At 39.6% G+C, this 25,936-nt stretch overlaps 1 protein-coding gene across 1 annotated transcript in view; it reads right to left on the bottom strand.

Annotated features, from left to right (window-relative positions):
- LOC150084646 (transcriptional adapter 2-beta-like) overlaps positions 1 to 25,936 on the bottom strand; it is a 356,600-nt gene that overhangs the window by 192,794 nt on the left and 137,870 nt on the right. The window contains exon 9 of the mRNA XM_090376312.1: positions 11,147 to 11,219. Within this exon, the coding sequence (XP_090232438.1) occupies positions 11,147 to 11,219 (73 nt within the window). The remainder of the gene's footprint in view (positions 1 to 11,146; positions 11,220 to 25,936) is intronic.

The raw sequence follows: 25,936 nt of genomic DNA, 5'->3' as shown, positions 1-25,936 counted from the left end.
AGGTGGGAAGGAGCAGCAGTGCGTAGCACACGCTTCTTGATTGACCGGGGTTCGAGCCCGTCACCACCAAATACGCAGGATGCGGAGAGATCAGGGAATGACCACCGCATATCCCGGAGCAATATGGCCTTAGTTGCTAATGCTCCTAAAAAAAAACAACAAACAAACAAACATAATATAATGGTAATACAATACTAATACTTACTTATACTAACAACTAGGTAGATGACTCTCGTGAACTGGATACCAACACTTTGCTTATTGGAGGCTTGAAGTGGTGAAACCTATATTTAGTTTTCAGCATCCCTCCATCTCCTTCAACCCAAGCACTGTACTAAGTACTATAGGTTTGGGTTTTAATATGTATAAAAAAAAAAAAAAAAAAAAAAAAGTGAAAAATTAAATTCTTTGGTTCATTTTGATCACTCTACTCTAGAGGTTTCTGGTATCACATAAATTCTTGGTCAGATTCAAACACTATGACAGTTGTCAAACATCAAGCTTTCTCAGAGGTTAATTTTTTTGCATGGTATATTTGTTTTTTGTTACCTTTATGAAAATCTGGTTTTTACTGATTTATTGGCTTAGATTTATTTCCAGGATTTCCTTGTCTCACCTGTTTGACAGTTAATAGCTTCTTTTAACTGGAATGATTCTTTATCCAGGCTTTATAAATATAAGCAGTAGGGATTATTTTAACTCCAATCAAACCACTGACTATAATCAGTGAGAGTTCAATATTACTAATCAGACCACTGACTATAATCAATGTTCTGTAGTAAAAGAAGAGAGTTCAATATTACTAATCAGACCACTGACTATAATCAATGTTCTGTAGTAAAAGAAGAGAGTTCAATATTGCTAAAGCACAAGCACTGTCTGACTTGGTGCAAATATAGTGTTTAGATGACTTTCTTTTAGATAAAATGAATTAAATCAAAAGGGTAAATGATCTTCCTGATAGTTTTCTGTTTGATGAATGGATTTCAAACGACCAAACTGTTTCCAGACTTTGTCTGATTAATTTGATGATTTCTTTAATTACAGTCAGTTTTCCTCTTTGTGTGTATTTATTACAGATGTGATATTGAGGTTGGTTGGTTGGGTTTTAATGGCGCATCAGCTACTAGGGCTATAATGTGCCAAAACCGTGATATTGAGGTCTGCTATATACTTGTTGAAAGAGCACTCTTCTATTTTTGGTTTGGTTTGATTCCTGGTTTTGGTATAAAGATTGTCAATTATATTTGACCTACTGTTTTATTTATATAGTAAGTCTCTTAAGCATGCTATTTTTACCCAGCAACTTAAGCAGTATTGAGTTATTCCAGTGGCCAAAATGCAGGTTAATTTTGTTATTGCTGATTATGAACAGATATCTATCTGTTAACAATGATGAACAAATATATATAAACATATCTATATTTTTTTTTTTTTTTTTTTTTTTATGTGAACCCCAAACACGAGGGGTATTAGAACCTATAGTATTTAGTACCGTGCTTGGGTTGGAGGTTGAGAAGACGAAAGAAGATATTTGTTGACATTGGACTTGAACTTCTGTAGATTGTAATTTTCAGGAAATACGTATGAAGGAAGGTTGTTCCAGAAAACGGCAGTTGAATGAATAAATGAGGAAGATGAAAAGTTGGTTCTGTGGGTTTGAAGTTGGACAGTAAATGGATGTTGGCTGGTAGCGGCACGTGTTCGGACTGTTTTGAAAGAGAGAGTGGGAATTATAGAAGCCAATTCAGAAGAACAGTGCCCATGGAAGTATCTGTAAAAGAGGCATGCAGCAGAAACAGTGCATCTATGAGAAAGCGAGTGGAGAGACTCTGTTAGAGATGAATCATTAATTAACCTAACTGCCCTCTTCTGAATGGAATCAAGAAGCCTGAGAGAGGTTTTGGGGGCACCACCCCAGATGTGGGAACAATATTCCACGGCAAGGTGGATTAGCGATTTATACAGAGTGAGCAGCTGTTTGGAAGAAAAGTAACGCTGAGAGCGAAAAAGAAAACCAAGTTTTTTAGATGCAGAGGAAGCAATATTTGTAATGTGCTTGTGCCAAGAGAGATTATAGACTGAGTTTTAGAAGGGATGAAATCGACTAAGTTGTCTTTGCCCCACTGGAGAATTACCTGAAGATCGGCATTTAAGGAATTGGTAGCAGATTTTCGAGAAGTTGAAGCTGATTGAGCAGGACAAGATTTATCAAAATGGAAAGTTGAATGCAATGTGCTATCATCGGCAAAACTATGGATAGGATTTCCAGTCAATGGAAGAAGGTCATTGATATAAAAGAGGAAAAGAGTGGGGGAAAGAACTGAACCTTGGGGGACACCAGCATTAGTGGAGAAGTTAGAAGACAGAGAGCCATCTACCATCACCCTCACTAAACAATCAGAGAGAAAACTGGATAACCAATTACTAAAAACAGTTGGCAAACCATAAGATGGGTATTGGTATTGGTATTGTTATTTCTGGCGCAAGGGCTACTAGGGCCATATTGCGCCTATCAAAGGTATGGAGTTCAGACATTGTGATTATAGAATCATTTCAGATGCGATCATATAGTTGTATCTCTTTGAGGAAGCAGAAAAATTCTTGAAGATTTGCATCATTGCCTATAATATGACGAAGTGTTAAAGGTTCTTGAAGATTTCGTATAATACTGAATGAGGATTTTCGGGCGTCAGTGTATAGTGTACAATCAATGAGAATGTGTTTGATTGTGAGAAAAGCGTTACAGTGCGTACACTTAGGAGGATCGTCTCCTGTGAGTAGATAAAGATGGGTGAGGTGACTGTGACCGATTCGCGCTCTGGACAGGAGCACTTCTTCCCTTCTGCTTACACGGAAACTGGAAGTCCATAACTGTGGTTCAGATTTTATTTGCAGGAGCTTGTTCTGCGGTTGAGCTTGCCATAGAAGTGTCCACTGTTCCTTACATACATGTCTTATATAGGATCTGTAGTCAATGTATGGAACGTAGTAATTTGTAGATGTTATGTTGGATGATTGTTTTGCTGCATAATCCGCTTTTTCATTACCTGATATCCCCATGTGGCCTGGGATCCAACAAAAGATGACTACTTGCTGGTGCTCTTGGATATGCATCAGCCGAGATTTTATTATTGCTATTACAGGATGTGTTGGAGAGGAGGAATTTTGCAAGGCTATAAGTGCGCTCTGTGAGTCTGTATATATCACAGTTTTTTGGATGGACAGATGGAGGATATTTTCTAAGGCAAGGTTGATGGCCCATAATTCTGCTGTGTAACTGCTGCATTCAGTGGGCAAGGAAACAGAGATGGTGTTATAGGGAAAGACTGCTGCAGCCCCGACTCCACTTTCAGACTTTGATCCATCAGTGTATACTTTTGTAAAATGTGGATAATTTTGTGTGTGAGCAGTATGAAGTTGCTGTATGTTGATATTAGCAAGCGAATGTTTTCCCCAGTTTAGGAAATAGCTGTCACAGGATGCTTTAATAGAATACCATGGAGGATCTGCACTGTTTGAATTTTGGAAGACTTTGTCAAGATGTATGTTCCAGGTTTGCGATAATGCTTGCAATCTGATACCAGTAGGTTGAACTGCTCTAGGTTTGTTTCTATAGTGCATAGAGAACTGTGGATCATTAAGTATTGGCCGTATGGGGTGAGTAGATACACTTTGAATTTTGGCAGCATAATTTAGGAGTAACATCTTTCTCCTGAGTCTGAGGGGAGCTTCATGTGTTTCAATATAAAGACTTTGTACTGGCGATGTTCTATAAGCACCTACAGCAATCCTGAGGGCAGAATGTTGAATAGGGGCAAGTCGTGCTAACACGCTTTCCCTAGCAGAATCATACACCGGAGCACCATAATCAAGGCGAGATCTGATTAGGGCTCTATATAAGTGAAGTAAGGTGCAACGATCTGCACCCCACGATGTAGAAGAAATAACTCTTAGTATGTTCATTTTTTTCTGGCAAACAGTCCGTAGATGGTTAATGTGTTCTTTAAAGTTCAATTTATTGTCAAAAATCACACCAAGAAGACGAACGTTGTTCACAACAGTGACAGGGTGGTTTCTTAAGTGTATTTCAGGATCTGGGTGCATCTTTCGTTTGTTACAAAAGTGAATGACACTAGATTTCTGATAAGATAGTCGGTAACCATTCTGTGTCATCCACAGTTTGATATTATTTATTGATGTTTGAAGTTGCCTCTCAATATAACTCATGGTTTGTGAACTGCAAGAGACCGTCAGGTCATCAGCATAAAGGTATGAATTCACTGTATTGGGAATAACTTTAGTCAACTGGTTTATTCTTATTGCAAACAAAGTTGCACTAAGAACAGAGCCCTGAGGGACTCCTTCTTCTTGTATAAATGTTTTGGAAAGGACTTGCCGGTAGCGAACTTGAAAGGTCCTCTGCTGTAGGAAATTCTGTATGAAGTAAGGTAAGTGACCTCTCAGATCCGGGGAATGAAGATCTCTCAGTATGCCAAAACGCCAAGTGGTGTCAAAGGCTTTCTCTATATCGAGACATGCCATGACGAGATGCTTATTTTGAATAAATGCATTCCTAATATTTGTTTCTGCTTTGATCATAAGATCCAGTGATGATTGGTTTTTCCTGAAACCAAATTGATTATCAGATATCATGTTTTGGGAATCAAGGTACCATGTCAGTCTACGGTGTATTATTTTTTCTAGGGTTTTACTTAAGCAGCTGGTGAGAGAAATGGGTCTATAATTATTAGGCATAGAGAGATCTTTCCCTGGTTTGGGTATTGCCAGTACAAAAGAGTGACGCCAGGAACTGGGGAATGACTGTTCCATGAAGATGCGATTATAGAATGTCAGAAGGGAAGATAGCGATTTATTATCTAGATGTTGTAGCATTATGTTGTATATTCCATCAGGGCCAGCAGCGCTGTTCCTTGCAGTGGATAGAGCCTCTTGAAGTTCTAGCATAGTGAGTGGTTGATTGTATGGTAGAGACAATTTGGTTCTGAAATTAAGCTGGAATTTTTCAGCTGAAGTCTTAATCTTCTGAAAAGATGGTTCGTATGCCGTTGATTGAGATAACCGTGCAAATACTGCGCCTAGGGCATCTGCAATCTCTGCAGGAGTAGACAGTTCCAGCCCATTCCAGGTGATAAGTGGGGAGGACAATGGGTGAAATTTTCCATTTAATTGCCCGATTTTTTTCCATATAATTCTGACGTCAGTATTTTTATTAATTTCAGTTGCGAATCGAATCCAAGAGTCTTTTTTTGCTTTCTTCCTAATATGTCGGGCCTTAGCTCTACGTTTTTTGTAGTTTATCAGATTAGCAGTGGTAGGGTATTTGCGGAATAAGTTCCAAGCACGGTTTTTTTCTTTTTTTGCATTTCTACAGTCCTCATTCCACCAGTAGTTTCTGCTTCTACGGATGCTTGTCTGTGTTTGTGAAATGGCAATAGATGCAGCTACTAGGATCTGTTTTGTAATATGGTTGGCAGCCTTGTCAATTGGATGATATTCAATGGTCTGGTTGTCAAAGGATACGTGGGAAGCATACTTTGTCCAATCTGCCTTAGAAAATTTCCATTTTGTGCTGGTTTCTGAAGTTATGCAGAGTGAAGTTTGTATTTTACAGATTATTGGGTAGTGGTCACTACTGAGTGGATCGTCCAGAGCAGTCCACTCAATACTAGGAAAGAGGATAGGAGAGCAGATGGATAGGTCTATTGCAGAGACTGATCCGGTTGGGAGATGGAAATATGTTGGTGAGCCTGTATTTAATATGGTTAGATTTTGTCTGTCGACAAGCATTTCAATGAGCTGTCCTCGGGCGTCTATGTTCGGAGATCCCCACAATGGATTGTGTCCATTGAAATCGCCCAGTAAACAGAAAGGGGTTGGCAGCTGCACAATGAGATCTTAAAGTTCTTGAAAGGTACAAGGATAACTGGGTGGCAGATAGATAGAAACTAGTGTTAGGCTAATGCCAATCGCTATTCGCGTGGCAACAGCTTCAATCGTAGTTTGTAGCGGAATGCGTTTACAAGGGACTCGTGAATCTACGAGTATGGCTACCCCTCCATGAGCATTTGTGGTTGTAGGTCTGTCTTGCCGAAAGAGAGTATAATTTTTTATCGAGGGAGACAACTGAGGTGTTAAATATGTCTCTTGTAAGCAGATTCCAATTGGATTATGATTCATGATTATTTTGTGGATGTCGCCAATATTGCTGCGAAAGCCTCTGCAATTCCATTGCACGATGTTTTTCATTGTTTGGATTTATATGGAGTAGCTGCATCTGTCTGTTTTTTGGAAATCTGTTTCAGGCGGTCAGCTTTCATTTTCTCTCTCTTTGAAAAAACAGGTCTGGTTTCTATTTCGTCTTCTGGATGGATTTCCAGAATAGTTTCATTTTCTTCTTGATTGCAAGCCTCATTTGTGTCCATAGCAGAAGAAGATTCAGCATGCTGTTTATTAATGGGGTCAGAATTTTCTCTTTGAGCAGGTCTTACGGAAGCTGAAGCAGCAACAGGTGGTATCGTGACTGGCGTGTTACTAGATCTGGTTGAAGTCTGTTGCTTTGAGGACTGTGGTACTGAAGAGAGTATACATCGTGCCCATTCAGAAATAGAAATGTTTGGTGGTATTGATGTTTCAGTCTGAACGGATATTGTGTGAAATCTTTTGGTAGCATCAGCATATGTATGTTTTGGTATCACTTGCTGTATTTGTTTCCTTGCTTCTGAAAATGAGACTTTTTTTTCTACCTTGTATTTCTGGATTTTCTTTTCATACTTCCATTGGTCACATGTCTTAGAGAAGGCTGGGTGGTTGCCTTTGCAGTTAGGGCAGAGTGAGGACTGTGATTTGCAATCAGCTTGGGCATGCTCCTTCGAGCCACAGTTAGGGCATACCGCATCACCTCGACAGACTGTTTGGGAGTGTCCGAATTTCTGACATTTATAACATCTTAATGGGTTTGGAATATACGGGCGAATGCGGCAGTTCAGATACCCAGCTTTCACCGATGTTGGTAGGTTTGGTGAACTAAATGTCAGTATGATGCTGCGAGTTGGGATAAGTTCGCCATCCTTCTTCAGCATAATTCTTTTCGCCTGTATGACCTTCTGATCTTGCAATTCATTTACAATTTCCTCCTCTGAGACATTCATTAAGTCCCATTCTGAGATGACACCTTTGGAGGTATTGAGTGTAGCATGTGGTGACACCGTAACTGGAATTCCACCAAATGTGGATATTTTCAGAAGGGAATCAGAGTGTTTGGAGCTGGTGGTCTCAACCAGTAGGTCGCCAGATTTAAGACGTCTCACCATTTTTGGGGAACCTGCTACACTTTCCAGACATTTCTGAATGAGAAATGGAGATAGATTGCCTATGGCTTGATTTGTTAAAGAATGCAAGATCAGAAACGTTGGATGTTCTATTCTGCAAGCATCCATCTTCAGTCTCTTTCTGGTGTTTTTGTCATCATCGGGATGATGACAAAAACACCAGTACATGTGGCGTACATGGTGCAAATCCATTGAATTAGGATTTGCTGTTTGGATCGGGGGAAAGTTGTCGAAATCCATGTTTTGCTCCTTTTGGCCCTGGGGGTTTGCTTTACCACCCAGGTTTCCGGCCCCGCCACGGGGAGGCAGGAGCAGTGCCACGAGGTGACCAAGCGGCTGTGTTAGTAGTTAGTACTAATAGAAAAGGAAACAGAAAGGTGATTTTCCTTTCTGGGCTTCTGCCTACTTCTTGTAGTGCGAGAGAGCTACTCTAATATATATAAATTAAGAAAACGGTGTTTGAAACTAAAATATAAACTGATTGCTTAAATTCTCTTTTTAGAAAACGCTTTCAGAGACGCACTATAATCGCTTGGCCACGGAACGCTTGGCACCCGGGGCCCCATAAGATGGAAGCTTGTTTAGAAGACCTTTATGCAAAACACGATCAAAAGCCTTTGAGATGTCAAGAGCAACTACTTGTGTTTCACCGAACCTTACCATTGAATTAGTCCATAAATGGGTAACATTAGCCAGAATATCACCAGTGGATCGACACTGACAGAAAGTTTCTAGGTAGTTTAAGAGTTGGCGGTTAATTGATTTCTCCATTACTTTAGAAAGAGTAGAAGTAATTGCAATGGGACGATAATTGGATGGGAGGGATTTGTCACCCTTTTTAGGAACTGGCTGGATATGAGCAAATTTCCAAGCAGAAGGAAAAACACCTTTGGAACAAGAAAGTGAAAAAAGGCGGCAAAGAATAGGAGTAAGTTCAGGAGCACAGGTTTTGAGAACAAGTGGAGAAATACCATCAGGACCTGGAGCTTTCTTAGCATCAAGATGGAAAATTACCTCACTGTTAGGAAAGTTGGACTGGAGAAAGTCAAGTTGCAACGAGAGGAAGTCAAAGAGCTCCAAGTGATTAGTGGAGTTGGGAGAACGGTAGAAACAATGGATGAATTTGACAGAATGAGGTAGAGAGATTTTAAGCCAGAGAAGATCGAAAAAAGGAGATTCCTAATTACCAAGTCTCTGACAGGGAATATCGGAACGGACATGTGCACAAGTACCACCTTTGAGGTGAAAGAAATCGTACAGCGAATAATTTGGGCAAGTGAGATGAGCAGTAGTTGAATCAACCGATAACTGAGATTCTGTCAGAAAAAGTACATGGGGTTTGGCAGACTGCAAGTGGAAATGGACATCGTTGAGATTAGAATTGAGACCACGTATATTTGTGAAATGAATTAGGAAGTCCTTGGGAGGTTTAGATCTTTTCGCAGATAAGCTTGATCTATTAGTTTGACAATTCATGGTGTATTCAATAGTAAGAAAAAGTGGGTGGGACATGCTGTATGAAGTAATGAAATTTTTGGATATGGCGTACATGTGGTAAGAATATACCCAGATCCTTGACATAACGTGGCCTCGACAATGCTCCCCGCATACACACTACTTGGACTCCCTCCAGTCACTATCTGGCAGAGTAGAGGTAGCAAGATTATACACTAGCTGATCCGGAAGCATCCTAGAGAGAGTTACCAATAGGTTCGGCCCGGTGTACTAACTAGCGGCCAGCCTGCGAACACCATTTTAGAGCTGTACCCTTGAAATGTAAGGAATATTGGATCTCGCCACGACGTTCATCATAACCTCAAAAGTCATCAATCATACTGCATGATGGAAGAGATAGGGAAGGGTTGACCGGAACTTAGCTCTAGAGACTAAACATGGGTTCCACCACTTCAAGCCTCCAATAAGCAAAGTAGTGGTATTTCACCAGTTGATGAGAGTTACTAGGCAGTACTACCACCTAGTACTGCCTGGTAACATAGAGGGGCGGCATTCCTCCATGTGGTGTGGGCGCCACACCTCGACCCCTGCTTACATTGGTTCATACCTGGGTGGTCACCCACCATGTACTTGTGCATGGAGGTTATACCCAGGATTACTAACAGTCCCACCATCGTGAAGGTGCAAGCAGAGGATTTGGCTGTCACAGACCGTCCGGACTTCGCTGAAATTGGGTCCACTTGACTTGAGTGTCACCCGAATATCAGTTCCATCAGCGTTTTAGACTCCCAGGTAGCAAGTACAGCTTGTCTGGCATATCTGAGAGAATGTCTGTGACAACCTGAAGGACCAGGACCATATGTACATCACTTTAAAAATCATGAATAAAATTTTGTTATGTTCTACACTGTTTTCCTACAAAGCCTTATACCCCTCTTTGCATTACAGTTTGCTGGCTAGATCTACTAACACTTGTCTTTCTGGTTTTGTTTTAATCTTTTAGACCTATGAAAAACAGGGGTTTTGTGGAATATTTTTAGATATTTCTGCAGCTTTTGGCAATGCAGTTGTGTCAGCTTTGTCTTCTAAAGCATTTTTTTCCCCATATATGTTCCATTATTTGTCTTAATTTATTTTATTTTAGCAGAGTAAGTTTCAATTTAAAATTTAATACTCATGTAGGACTAATCAAAATCACTTAGCTTTTTTTTTTCTTCCCCCCCAGTAAAATCAAAAGTTTTTTCCTTATGCTGATCATGTTTTATTTTCTTCTTCTTAATAATAATTTAATTGCATTTTTTTTTCTTTTTTTAGTATATATCAAGTCAGTTTGGCCTTTATGTCAATCCAGCCAAATCTATATATGTTCCTGTTTTTTTATGTTACCACTGCGTCATCTAGACTTCATGATCAACTGTTTCTTTAGTTTCTTCTTCTGTTAATGAATTATCTTTTCTAATTACATTTTGCTAAACTTAGAATGACGCTGCTAAATATTATTTGATTATTTGGCCACTAAAGCAGATTTATCTTTAATTTTTGAAATACTGTTTTGAAATACTTTTCATTATATGTTCTCCTTTATTTTGTATTCTTTAAGATTTGGTCTTCAGGTCTAAAATCAGTGTTAAAAACCTGTTTTAGTGTGTTAACATTACATGTTGTGACGGCTGAATTATAGTTAATGTGTGCACCTGCATTTATGACACACACTTTGTAACAATTTTGGAATTAAGCCTGTTGAATTACATCAGAGGGTTAAAGTAATTTCATAGACCTCCTGGCACATGACTGGAGCTCTTGATAGTTTTCCCTGCCATAACTATTGTGTTTGCAAATTCTGTTCCACAACACCAGGTTTCTTCTACAGTTGGTTTCCATGCTAAACAAACTGAAAAGAGGGTAAGGAGGATGGGCAGTTACTTTGCAAACGATGGACTGACTTAATGCTTAATGATTATTTTCTGCTTAATGATTATTGCCTTGACTGTTTGCTGATATGATGAATCTTGTTATATATAGAACTGAAGAAGCTGTTAACATATTAAAGTTTAACTGATTTTTTATGAATTATATTCCTCTTTAATGTACTTTTACATTTTCATTTGCAAACTTTGCTAGATTATTCTCCTCCATTTCTCTTTTTTTTTTTCTTTTGTGATTGGCAATAAAGAAATTTATACATATTCACACAATAAGAAAATGTTTACACACACACATCAGTAATACATTATTTTTTTAAAAATTATCCACATGTTCCTTTGTACAATTGCTTTTCTAACTTTTACATTAAGCAAACAAAAGATATATCTGGCAAAAGAAATTTAAGAATGCCATACCTATAACTATATCATCATCTTCAATACTTGTTGAAAGACTACAAATCAGAGATTCTGCTTCATTATCATGCTCCTATTATATAAGAATTAAGATATAAGAATTTTGAAATTAAAGCCCAAAATAGATTAATAATAAAAAAAAACACTAAATGTCATTATAACCATAACTTTTTATTGAAAAATAATTTCCTGTTAATTACATTAATCTGAATATTAATTACACATATTTCCTGAAATAATCTTTTCCTTTGCAATTATGAGGAACATTCTCAAATTTATCAGAATACATGATGCTATTATTATTTCTCCTTTCTAAAAAATGAGAAATAATAATAGTAAGAAACTTATAGAAAGAAGATTATGCCTTTATAGCGTTCCTTGATATCCTACAATATTAAATTCTACTTAGTTCTACTAAGTCCATATTAATATTTAGAATTATATCCTCTCCCTTTCCATAATCATAAAAAAAAAAAGTTTACAAGAATACTGAAGGTCTAGTTTAGCAATATAATAATAGTATTAGCATTAGTCATATAGTGCAAGGAAGCCACAGGCTTTTTCTGCACCTGCCAAAAAGAAAAAATAAAAGTCAATAAGAAAATACAAATTATGCACGTCTCTCCTCACACGTAGATAATATTAGCATTAGCATTAGTTGAGGCATATGATGCAAGAAAGCAAGCTTTTACAGCACCAGCCAAAAAAAAAAAAAAAAAACCCTTCCATTTCACCCATCCAGTCACTCCAAATGATTGTCTATTTCAGCCTTGAATTTATTTAAGCTACCAACTTCCACAATAACAGATGGAAGTCTGTTCCAGCAATCAACTACCCATGGCTAAAAGCAAAGTTCCACACATCTATTCTACAACTGTCTTTCCTCAATTTGAATCCATTCCCCCTCAGGTTCTTAATCTGAGCAAGCGGCAGTATCCAGTCAGCACTGAGCTTGCTCAAACCATTCAAAGCCTTATATACCTCTATCAGATCACCTCGCAGGTGCCTAGTCTCCAGATGCTGCAACTTGCAGAACTTAAGCCTTTCTTCATAAGCACACCCCTTTGTTCCTCTCACCAATCTTGTTACCCTTCTCTGTACTTGTTCTAGCAACTCAACATCCTTCCTAAAATGAGGCCTCTAGACCTGTATACAGTACTCAAGGTGTGGCCTGACCATTACCTTATACAAAGCAATAATCACCTTCTTGTCTCTGATAGCAAAATTCCTATATATCATTGACAAAACTCCATGACCTGCTCTGGCAGCCCGTCTACACTGCTCAGAGAACTTCATATCTGACTGCACAATTACCCCCAGATCTTTTTCATTCTCCACCTCCCTGAGTGTAGTACCACACAGTTGGTATATTTCTCTTGGGGCACTGCTACCCATATGGAGTACTTTGCATTTGTCAATGTTAAACTTCAGCTGCCACTTCTCAGCCCATCCGCCTAACTTTTCTAGATCCTGTTGCAGTAGCATACTGTCTTTACTGTCATTAACAACCCTGCCAACCTTTGTATCATCTGCAGACTTGGACATGAAGCCTGATATACCTTCATCGATATCATTGATAAATACACAAAACAACAATGGGCCCAGCACCGAACCCTGGAGGACTCCGCTAATAACATTAGTCCACGTAAAGCAGTATCCATTGATTACCACTCTCTGTCTTCTCCCACTCAACCATCCCTTTATCCATTGCAGTAACTTGCCCTTAATGCCATACCGCTCATATCTAATTGAACTTTGAATTTATTCAAACTGTCAGCGTCAACTATCTATGGAAGTAGCTTGTTCCAGTAATCAACAATTCGCTGACTAAAAGAAAACTTCCTACAATCTAATTTAAACCTTTTTCTTCAAATAGGCCTGTGGGTTTGAAAGGTTATGACTCAATACTAACTGCAACAGATTACAACAACCATATATGATCCAAACTTTATTAAATTAAACTGGATAAAATTTTAATGTAAAAATAAAAATAAAATACACTCATATGAGTTAAAAGCGATAAAAAGATAGATAGAATTAAAATAAAATATAAAATAATACATACAATAAAAATATACAGAAAATATTACAAGTTAAAAGTGATAAAAGCAATAAAACAACACCATAGCTTCCAATGGCAACAGCCTCCTTTATCAATAGTGGAGTTTAACTGTCATGACACATCCTTAAATAATAACAGCAGGATCACAGTTCACAGTACAAGAGCATTCCAGGTGGAACTGGAATGCTCTTGTACTGTGACACTCGTCCAAAAATTACGGTTTCAAAGAGGGGGTGAATATTCCATGTCTCTATTGATAATATTATGTTCTGAAGAACAAATCTGCACGCTCTTGCACCATTTCTGGTTCCAATACCCATGTGAATGTTCAAAGCATCGCCTGGAGAAATTTGATGGTTCCCCTCCCAGAAGTCTTCAGTCAGAGTAAATTTCTCATAGTTTAAGGTCTCTATTGCTTTAGTACATTCCCCCATATGATCTTTAAACCTACATTGTCTCTCTAACATAACACTCCCCATAATCCTGACATTTGATCTCATATATAATTCCATTTGTACTTTTAATAGATATAGGATCTTTTACCTTTGACACAACTGTGTGCAGTCTCTGCCCCAATAGTCAATTCCATTCAGTCACATTTTTGGAGATCCACTTCTCACACGTTTAATCTCCTCCAATCTATCCTTGAAAGTGCTGCAGTGGGATCCAGCCCTATCCAACAGAGTTCTAATTACACCATTTTTATGATTGTTGAGGTACCGACACTGGCCTAAGTGGGATCCCAGCCTTATGAATGCTGTAATGCATATATTGCCCCCAACACATGCATTTCATATACACTTCTTTTTACTTTGGGGGCTATCCCTACAAACCATCATATCAGGGAAAGAGACGGTACCATCTATTTCCACTTCAGAGGTAAACTGAATGAAAGGGGAGAAACCACAAGAACCCCTCCATATAATGGCATACATATCATCGACAACATTTCTATATTCTGCCTTCCCCTATGCACACATAGGGGAAGGCAGAACAGACCCATTAAAAATTCTAGGCTCAAGCTCATCCATAGCTAAGTTGGCAACAACAGCACTAACTGGAGGGCACATAGCTGTGCTGTGAACCTGCTTATACATAGTTCCTTAATATAACATGGTAGAACTAGAAAGACATAATTCGACACTGCTACAAATATCTTTCTCTTAAGGTGTCATTCCCTCTCCAATGCCATACATACACACTTCACATCATGCTCGATTGGGATGCATGTGAACAGAGACACATGCATCCCAATCGACCATAGCCTCAGTTTTCAATTAACTGAGTGTGTATAAATTCAAAGAAGTCTCTACTATTTTTGATGGTAAAGTTTGATTGTCCTAAAATGTAATGTAATGTGTAAAGGTGTTTTGCAGACTCCAGGGCCACCATTCGCTGCTGGGTCATCTTGTGGTGAGGCAAGTGCCAAGGCTAGCAGTTTGTGTTAAAGTATGATATCTTGTATTGTTGTGTTGACTGACTGGCATCTGTTAGTTGTCCCCGACTCTCATTTCAGATACTACAGATAGCTCATGCCAGGTGTCCTCAGAGCCAAAAGTCAGGAGAAGCCTGAAAAGTCAAAGGAAAGAAGGGGAAGATAGTAAGGAGAAGTGGGGTGGGGGAGCCAGTGATAGAAAGATGGGGAGGATGGTTGAAGGCATACCCATGGAAATGGGAAGAAAGAGTTATGAGGTACAGTGACAATGTAGCACAATGGCCAGCAAGTCCAAAAATCTACCCCAGTTGGGGTCAGCAGTGAAGATCCCACCCCGGACTAATCCGGGATCGGCAGTGCATTCAACCAAGGTGTAGAGTCGCTGCCTATGGCAGTGTAGGGTGTCCAATGGAAGATGTCACTCTTGTTGATGTCACAGTCAGGTTGAAGTTTCAGTCCAGTAAAGTCACCTTCATAAATGAAATCAGTGCCAGAAATGAAATCTCTAGACTGTCACTAGATTGTCAGTCTAGTGACAGTCTAGAGAGCGGGTCGGTCTTATCTGGAGGTTACAGTCTAGGCCAATCCAGAGGCCGCTTTAGTGGTGAGAGAGGGACAAAGATGGTTTGTCACTAAGGGAGAAGTCTGGTTCAGGGTAGAAGTTAGGTTGGGCTGGTCAGTCTGGTCCATGTGATCCAGGGAGACAGCCAGTCCAGTGTCAGCCATGGAGGTGGAAGTTAAGGTCAGGCTCATGAAGTCCATGGAGGTACAAACAGTCCAGTATCCTCCACGGGTGGATAATGGATGTCACATATTGGTAGTGCAATGCCACAGCCCAGTTTAGTCTTGTTCAGTAGCAGGAGTCCTCTCAGGTCACAAACACTTATGAAGATGCTCTCAGTTGGGTATGCAGGGGTAGCAGCTGTCACATGTTGATGTGTTAAATTCCAAATCCAGTGAGGTCTGGTTATGGGAAGTCTTGCCTTATATTAAGATCACATTCTGAGTGATGAAGGCACAGGTAGGTGTAGCTGACTTCTAGAGAGTCCTGTCTAGTCGTCGTGTAGTGGAGGCAAAGTAGCAGTGTCACAACTCTGAGATGTTGAGCCATATCCATTCAGTCAGGATTTATTCAGTGTCCTTTCGCCATATCCTTTGGGGAGGTAAGTCTGAAGGCATGTTGTTATGGTGGAGACATTATTGGAAGTCAAGTCACTGTGTCATTACTAGTGGTGTTTTCATGTGCGGTCTTGTCTTGGACGTCTTCTCATGGTGCTCTTTGCTGCTGGCTGAATTAGGTTTCAGGCTCGTGCAGCACAGGTGGTTAAGTCACATGGGCTGAAGTTTTCATGTAGGGTGTCTACTGTCCAGAGAGCACCTGTTACACTCTGAGGAGAGCTGCCCTCCTTTTGAAGAGCCTGCCTAAATACTTACAGAATGCTGCATAGTTTTCTTTGGTATCAATTAGCAATAGTGCATCATATATAGTACTGCAACCTGTTTCAAGTTCCATTTGCATCCTTATATCAGTATACTGTATGCAATCATACATTAGGTGGGTCCAGGTCTCCCCAATCCCACATATGCAGTCTGGAGTATTACTGAGCCCCATTTGATACAACTTGCTGTTAATGCTGCCATGTCCTGTCAGCAGAAATGGAGCATAAATTCCTGGAGTGAACCAGGTGGTTCTCTGCTTGTGGTTATCCACCACATTGGGGAGAAACTTCCTTGTTACATTTCCATGTTAGTTGTTTGTCCAGGTGTTTTGCCACCTCACTGTTAGCTGTTGTCTGATTCTGGCCAGTTCTTGTCTGGCCAGTATTGTGACATCTATCTGTATCCGTGGTATACTTTTTCTCGTAGTCTCTATTATAACTGCATCATTCTTCCCGTTATGACCTGTGGAGCAGGGGTTTGAGGGCACAGGTGGTTAAGTGCCAATACCAAGGCTGTGCAGAATTAACTTCTACAGGGAGTCTTCCTGTTAGGCCTGCCATAGTTAGCATTAGCATTAGTAGAGGCATATGATGCAAGAAAGCAAGCTTATTCAGCATCAGCCAAAAAAAAAAACAAAAAAAAAACACACCACTCCCATTTCACCCCTCCGTTCGTTCGAAATACCTGTCCAGTTGAGCCTTAAATTTGTTTAGGCTATCAACTTCAACAACAAGTGATGGAAGTTGGTTCCACCAACCAACCACCCGCTGGCCAAAGGCAAATTTCCACACATCTATCCGACATCCGTCCTTCCTCAATTTGAATTTATGCCCTCTGAGGTGATTATTCTGAGCAAGATGAAGAATCCCATTGGCATTGAGCATGCTCAAACCATTCAAAGCCTTATACACCTCTATCAGATCACCTCGCCGGTGCCTAGTCTCCAGGCTCTGTAATTTGCAAAACTTAAGCCTTTCTTCGTAAGAGCAACCCTTTGTTCCATTCACTAATCTTGTTGCCCTTCTCTGTACCCATTCCAGCAGCTCTACATCCTTCTTGAAATGAGGCCTCCAGACCTGTATACAGTACTCAAGATGTGGCCTAACCATTGCCTTATACAAGGGAATAATCACCTCCTTATCCCTGCTAGAAAAATTCCTGTATATCATTGACAAGACACCATGAGCTACTCTTGCAGCTCGTCTGCACTGCTCAGAGAACTTCATATCTGCCTGCACAATTACCCCCAGGTCTTTTTCATTCTCCACCACTGTCGGTGTAGTACCGCAGAGTTGATACATTGCTCTGTGGTTACTGTTTTCCATATGTAGTACTTTACATTTGTCAATGTTAAACTTCATTTGCCATCTCTCAGCCCATCTGTTCAACCTTTCCAGATCCTGTTGCAGCAGCATAGCGTCAGTAGTGTCCTTAACAACCCTACCAACCTTTGTATCATATGCAAACTTGGACATTAAACTTGATATACCATCATCAATATCATTCATAAACACTGAAAACAACAACGGACCCAACACTGAACCCTGAGGAACTCCACTAATAACATTAGTCCACGTTGAGCAGTGTCCATTGATTACCACTCTCTGTCTTCTGCCACTCAACCATCCCCTTATCCATAGCAGCAATTTGCCTCTAATGCCACACTGCTCCAATTTGTGCAGTTAATTCTGCACAGCCTTTGTATTGGCTCTGTGCCCTCAAGCCTCCGCTCCACAGGTCATAACGGGAAGAATGATGCAGTTATAACAGAGACCAAGAGTTCCTGGTTTCAGGCCCCATTCCTTCAATTTTACATTTACCAACTTGCCTGCATATTTTTACATGTTCCTTAATGCGCTTGAAGTGTGGTAGGAAGGTGAGTCCTCGGTCAATAACTATCTCAAGGCACTTGGTAGCTGTGGGGTGTTTTGCATTCTTTTTGAGTTCTCTTGGTACTTAATTGTTGGTGGTCTTCAGATATTCATTTTCCCCTTAATTAGCATTTGTATGGTCTTAGAGGTGGAGACCTGCAGTTTGTGCAGGTCACACCATTCAATGTTGGCCCTAGAGCTATCCACCACCACCACCAGCACAGTCAGATCATCAGCACATGCTGTAAAGATAATGTCCTGGTACTGCCAGGTGTCAAATACTATGTTCCAGCACAGGGGCTCAAGAATGGACCCCTGTGGGCACTCTCTTGTTACTGCTCTGGAGATTTCTAGTTGGTCTGATCTTGATAGTAGTGTAAGGTTTGAGAAGAAGTTGGTGGCCAGCTTATAGATCAGATTATAAACTTCTGCTGCTCTAAATCTCTCAAGGGCACTTTGCCACCATAATGTGTTAAAGACACCTTTGAAATCTAATGACAGTGCTAATAGATATTTCTTAGTAGTAGTGTCTTTCTTGGTCAGGATTGCTCTGATGGAATCTTCAGTACTGGTGAATCCATACTGGTGGGGTAAGGGAAGTTTTGTTCTGATAGCACACATGGAACTTTTAGGAGATATCAGTTTTATTAGATATCTAGACAGTATATATGTCATTTTTGGGCAGCCCAAAAATGACATAACTGGCCTAAGCAGGATCCCCACCATATGAATTTTTGGTAGACCATAAAATCTAGGCAAATGGCATCCTGTGGCATGCAATGTCCAATAGGTGTCCTTGGGGATCTTCCAGCATTCAGCCAACCCTGCAGGATTTTGTTAACTTTTCATTCTAATCCAACAGGGGATTCCTGTGGGTAACCTTATAAGTGGTCCTATCATTTAATAGTTCCAAGGTTTTGTAATGGTAATCTACTTTACTGAGGATCATAGTTGCCTTCCCTTTGTCTGCAAATAGAACAACAATACTCTCATCCTGTCTTAACTCCCAAAGAGCCTTCCTCTGGATTGTAGTGAGATTAGGAGCTGCATGGCTTGAAACCACCAAAGTTCTAGTAGTATTTCATTAGTTATAGCAACTGGCAACTTCCTCACTGCTCTTTCAATACCCATAGCTATTTCCACTATCAGAGGATTTCGAGAAACCAACACAAACTTTACATCTAAATTCAATACATCCTCTTGTTCCTTAGTTAAACATTTGTTGCTCAGATTGCACACGAAATTGCAACTGGAATTCTCATTATTACTAGTAATAATGGTAATGTTGTTGTTGTTATTTGGTTTTTAGGAGCATTAGCAACTAGGGCCATATTGCTCCGGGATATGCGGTGGTCATTCCCTGACCTTTCCGCATCCTCCGAATAATGGTAATAATATTATTATTACCCTCGCTAGCAACCTCCTCTTATTAATCTAGCAAACTTATTAATTTGCCTTTGTCTACAGATATCTGAAATTTGGGCTACTTTAGCTAGCACCACCCTTGTAGTGAGTAAAATGAGTGTAGGGGGCCGCCAAACATATACAGCCACTTTCCGATTAACGTAAGGGTTCCGTTCCGTGGACATTATGTACGTTGAAATTTACGGAAGTTGGAATTTCCCTAAATAAGCATTTAGGGAAATTCTGCACTCACAACTATGCACACTGAATTTGATAGAATTAAAAAAGAAATGTTTGATGAACGTGTAAATATAATTATTCAATTTTTTTATCTCATGCACAGGAAAAATTACAAAAGTGTACAAAATTACAAAAATTTCAAAATTATAAAATTACAAAAAGAGAGAGAAGAGACAGGCATAATATCGCCAAGTTTTACCTTTCAAGCATTGTTGCCAGAAATAACTCTCCAGCTGAAAAGCACGCCGCTGTGGAAGTCGAGGGCTGTGGAGATTAAGAAGGAGTTTTTCCCAACACATCACAAAATTTCTCTGCAGCTGCAGAATCGGCATTAGCGACTTCACTGCATACTTTAATGTTTTGGAAACCAGTGTGATGCATGAACCTATTAAACCACCTGTTGCTTACCACAAACTTGGCTTGGGATTTGCCGTACTTATCGTTTTCTCCATAAATACATCTTGCTTGAATGGCCGTTAGATTCAGGGGCACTTGCTTCTGAATCTGATTTTCCATCCATATTATTGATAGCTTTTCCATATTCAATATAGCACCTGAATGCTGTTTGTGATCACTGTTGGGTGGAATGGCCCCAGTGTGAAATATGTTGATCTTTTAACATGTTCTTTTATATGCACACTGTCCCTTAATAGTATTCACTGTTGAAGCAGTGAGACCTAATTCCGTGCAATAGATGACAAACTTTTACTGCTTCGTATGTCTTAATTAATCATCTTCATTTCTAAATCAATTTTGTTTCATTTCCTAGCTGCAGCACTTGCACTGCCAGCACTTGCACTTTCCGCTGGTCACTTTCTCTTCATCATTGTAATAAGTAAATAGGAATGAAGAGAAGATTATGAAAATTTATTTGTTTTTTATATGTTTGATGATTTCAGTGAAGGGGGAATACGTTTCACCATAATAACATAAAACCCACACAATTCCAGTTATTGGGATTATTGCAAATGCAATAAGATCGAGGTTTACTGCCGGGTGTAAATCTAATTCGGTAATTAGATGCACTAACAGAAAAGCCCAATAAACTGGAAAGTGCAAATTGTTTTTATTGTTTTATGGTTAATGACCTCCAGAAATGTTTTTTAGAAAAATATCACAAAGGCATTCAAAATTGATTCTTATAACAGAACATACGATAATGATGAAAGTGTAGTGCAATTTCCATTATAAAAATGACCTTTTAGAGAGAAATAGCTTAGTTATAGAGCGAAAATTTCAACTTCCGAGGTCTTGGAACATATTACCAAAAAAAAAAAAAAACCAATGTGTTATTGAATTCACATTACAATATTTTCAAAATACCTCCATTTAGTCCTACGGGATGTAAAAAAAAAAGTTTCCACAATTTTTTCAAGTTTGCATCGGCCAGCAAAAACTTACGTAAAGTTGAATTTGCGTAAGAAGAGTATTATGTAAGTCGGGGAGTGGCTGTACTTAAACTATTGAATAATATACCCTTGCATCTCCTAACATAGTTCAAATTACCATGTAATTTTCCGATCCAAATGTTCAACACTTTATTCTGGTACAGCTTTGCAGCATGACATTGACAACAACCATCTTCAAAAGGCAACTTAACGTGAAATTCGCGGGGAACGTCCAAATGCTTTGTACTAATGAGAAAACCTCAAATGCTGTCTCAGCTTGATAGAGCATATCTCTAGAATATTACAGACTTGTCAGATATGCTGTGTACAGCTAACAAGGTGGAGACTGCACACAGTTGTATCGAAGGTAAAAGATCCTATACTTATCGAAGGTACAAGTGGAATTATATATGAGGTCAAGTGACCATATTGTAGAGAGTGTTATGTTGGAGAGACAGAACATAGGTTTAAAGATCGTATGGGGGAACATGCTAGAACAATAGAAATTGCAGACTATGGGAAATCTGTTCTGATTGAACACTTCTGGGAGGGGAACCACCAAATTTCTCCAGGTGAAGCTGTCGCTGTTGATCGTTTACAAAAGGTATTGGAAGTGGGAATGGCTCGAGAGCTTGAAGATTTTTTCTTTGGAACATAATACCATCAACATTGGAACGGCCTCCGTAGCCGAGTGGGCAGGAGCGGGAGTGCAGTAGCACACACTCTTTGAGTAGACCGGGGTTCAAGCCCCTGACTGCTGAATACGGTCGATCTGCCAACCCGCACTGGACCAGCGTGGCAGATTATGGTCCATTTCCCTCAGCAAGAATTGTTGAGGAGGCTTCCATCCTGCAGTGGGTTGATAATGGCTGCACTTTACTTTTTTTTTTACCATCAACACAGATATGAGATTCTCTATTCACCCCTCTTTGAAACTGCAATTCTTGAATGGGATGAACAGTTCTGCCTGGCACACTCCTGAGCCATTTCCGATGGCCATGCATGTGTGAAGGATAATTCCCATGCTCCTACAGTAGCAAATGCCATGAGCTGTGATTCTGCTGATGTTAAGGATGTGCCATGATAGTTAAGCTTCACTGCTGATAAAGAAGCTGGTTGCCTTTGAAAGTTACAGTGTTCTTTTATCACTTTTAACTTGTAATATTTTGTGTATATGTTTATCTTATGTATTTTAATTGTACTTTAATTCTGTCTATATTTTTTATCTTTTAACTCTTGTCAGTGCATTTTATTTTCATTTTTACATAAAATTTTATCCTGTTTTATTTTAATTTACTTTAATAGAGTTTTGGATATATGTTGTTGGTGTATTCCATTGCAGTTAGTCTAAACCTCTTCCCCTGTAATTTGAATTTATGGCCCTAGTTCTGGAATTCTCTACAACAGTGAAAATTCCACAAAATGAATATTTTACTAACCCCTCTCAGAACCGTATAAGGCTCAATCAGGTCCACTCTAAGATGCCTAGTTACCAAGCTCCGTAGCTGGCATAATCTGAGTTTCCTTGTACAGTTGCCCTTTTGCCAATCTCACCATACAAATTGCCAATCTTTGAACCTTTTCAAGAGGCTAGATGTCATTTTTCACAAGGTCTCCATACTTGTACACAGTATTCCAAGTGCAATCACACAATTGCATTATATGGTGGGATTATGACATCACCCCGGGGGCTCACATCTGGTGAGTATGGGCTTGGCAAACCCAAGGTCCTGAGCTGGATATCATCATTCTTCTTTTTCTTGGTGATGCCTTTCTACTTCTCTCTCTCTCTCTCTCACACACGGGGGGGGGGGGAACTCAGGAATTTATTTTTTTTGGCTGGTGCAGCATAAGCCTCAGGCTTCCTTGTACCATGTGGCTAATAATAATAATACCTCTACAGGATGTTGTTTGATATATCATCGCTAGGACACCATGGGCTTTCCTGGCTACCTGTTTACACTAATCAGAAGACTTCATGTCTGTCTGTATCATAATTCCCAAATCCATTTCTTCCTCTACTCTTTTTAATTCAACCCCACCAAATGTATAAGTTATTTTGAGATTGCTATTCACCAAGTGCATTTTGCTGCATTAAAACATAGCACTTTTCTGACCATTCTTGAAGTCATCCCGAAGGAGTACTGTTTGGCATTGATCATTAATGATTCTCCCAGTCTTTACGTCATCTCTGCAAATTTTGACATGATGCCCTTTATTCCTTCATCGATATCATTTATGAAAATGATATCAGTGAAAGAATAAAGTACATCATTAGTTCATCAATCAATCCTTGGGGGGGGGGGGGGCACTTCTGACATTACCAATCTGAAAAATATCCATTAATCACAACTCTCTGCCTTATGCCCTGCAGCAATCCCTTTTAGAATCATTCCAGTAATCCAAATACGTTCCAGCTTATAAGGTAACCTCTCATTAGGGACTGAATCAAACGGCTTGCTAAAATGAAAATAAACTATGTCACAATTGTTCTTTACATCCTGCTCACGAGCGTCAAAATAGCTTATGGGGTTAGTTAAACATGATGTTTCCTTAACAAACCTATGTTGTTTGTCATTTAGAATGCCATTTCTATCGAAATGTCCCTGGATTGCACATTTGATCATTGCCTCTAAGATTTTCCCTACCACCCAAGTCAGACTAACTGGTCTGTAGTTGCAGACATCAATCTTATAACCGCTTTTATATATTGGAGATATGTTGGCACTTCTCCAATCAAAATAAATATCTCCTGCATCGAATGATGACCTCATAATTAACCTCAATGGTTCAATACACTCTCTGGCCACGTGCCTCAAAATTACTGGAAGGGTCTTTCATCAGTAAAGACCAATGCAAAGTATGTATTCAATTCATCAACATCAGCTAGGTTATCCAAGACTTTCCCACACCCAGTGGATGACCAAGCCCCAACCTCATCTGATTCATTTTCTTTTTTCTTGTGTTCATATATATGAAAAACTCCTTATCCCCATTCTTTGCTTTCTCATACTCAACCTTGGCCTCCCATAACCTTATTAGTGGTACTATTACAGATCAACTTGTAGCTGTTTTTATTATTCGGTACTTTCTTTGTTGCTCTGTAACTTTCCCATTCTATTTTTTCTCTATTAGGGCAATCCTAGCATCATCCTCATATTATATTTTTTTAATGGCATATATGCATTCATGACTTTGGTGATTATTGCTTTAAAGATTCCATGATTCTAATGCATTCACCCCTTTGCAATCAGCTCAATTAATAGATACCATGTAACACTATAAACTGTCATAGTTCCTCGTTTCTGAAATTAACATCTGTGTCTTTACCTTTAACTACCGAACACCTTTCTTCATCCTCCAACTAATGACTTGTCGTTGGCAAGTCATTACCTGCCAACAGCTCTATGACAACATCTGATCCATATTACCCCTCCCATTAACAGTTTCCCCTGGACTCTTAAGACCATTATACAAATTGGAACAGTGTGGCATTAGGGACGAGTTGCTACAATGGATGAAAAGATTGTTGAGTGGGAGAAGACAGAGTGACAATCAATGGATACTGCTCTTTGTGGACTAATGTTATTAGTGGAGTCCCCCAGGGTTCGGTGTTGGGCCCATTGTTGTTTTGTATATTTACCAATGATACTGATGAACGTATATATCAGGTTTAATGTCCAAGTTTGCATATAATACAAAGGTTGGCAGGGTTGTTAGTGACAGTAACAGCTGTATGCTACTGAAACAGGATCTAGAAAAGTTGGCAGATGGAATGAGAAGTGGCAACTGAAGTTTAACATTGACAAATGCAAGGTAGTGCATATGTGTAGCAGTAACCCCAGAGAAACGTACCAGTCATATGGTACTACACTAAGGGTGGTAGAGAATGAAAAAGACCTGGAGGTAATTGTGCAGTCGGATATAAAGTTTTTTGAGCAGTGCAGACGGGCTGCCGGAGCAGGTCATGGAGTTTTGTCAATGATATATAGGAATTTTGCTAGCAGAGACAAGGAGGTGATTATTGCTTTGTACAAGGCAATGGTCGGGCCACACCTTGATTACTATATACAGGTCTGGAGGCCTCATTTTAGGAAGGATGTTAAGTTGCTAGAACAAGTACAGAGAAGGGCAACAAGATTGGTGAGGGGAACAAAGGGGTCCACTTACCAAGAAAAGCTCAAGTTCTGCAAATTGCAGCATTTGGAGACTAGGCACCTGTGAGGTGATCTGATTGAGGTGTATAAGGCTTTGAATGGTTTGAGTGGGCTCAATGCTGATGGAATTGTTCCTCTTGCTCAGATTACAAACCTGAGGGGGTATAAATTCAAATTGAGGAAATAGACGTGTGGAAATTTGCATCTATTGTAGAATAGACGTGCGGAAATTTGCCTTTAGCCAGTGGTAATTGATTGCCGGAACAAACTTCCATCTGTTGTTGTTGTGGAAGGGAAGTTGATAGCTTAAAGAAATTCAAGGAAGAACTGGAGAAACGTTTAGAGCAAGTGGATGGGTGAAATGGGATTTTTTTTTTTATTTTGGCTGATGCTGCATAAGCTTGCTTTTTTGCATCATATCATATGCCTATACTAATGCTAATATCCTTAATTATACTGGCAAAAATCCTGGCACCACCTGTGTTCAAATGAATACTATCTCTACAAAACAGATTCCTTTTACCTACAAGTGGGGCCATGCTGATAACAATTTCCTTCCTAGAGCTCTGCACTCAAGTCTTGAGTTAATCCATAAGGCTTTCAGCATATAATCCCTCTTATCATGTCTGGGCTTCCACAATGGTGTCTCCACCCTGTTGGGGTGGGGGGAGTTTCCTGTCACAATGATCCTGAGAGCTATGCCAGTGGTAGCCTAGCTACCGGTAGGGCCTCCAAAGGCAGGTTGAAAGTGAGGGACCAGACTAAGAGACACACACTGGCCCTCCAGGTTGGA

This window comes from Mastigoproctus giganteus, chromosome 6, assembly GCF_048544385.1.
Source record: "Mastigoproctus giganteus isolate SK-2022 chromosome 6, ASM4854438v1, whole genome shotgun sequence".
Lineage (NCBI taxonomy): Eukaryota > Metazoa > Arthropoda > Arachnida > Uropygi > Thelyphonidae > Mastigoproctus > Mastigoproctus giganteus.
Note: the sequence above shows the minus strand (reverse complement) of the source record. Positions and strands in the feature narration are given on the sequence as shown.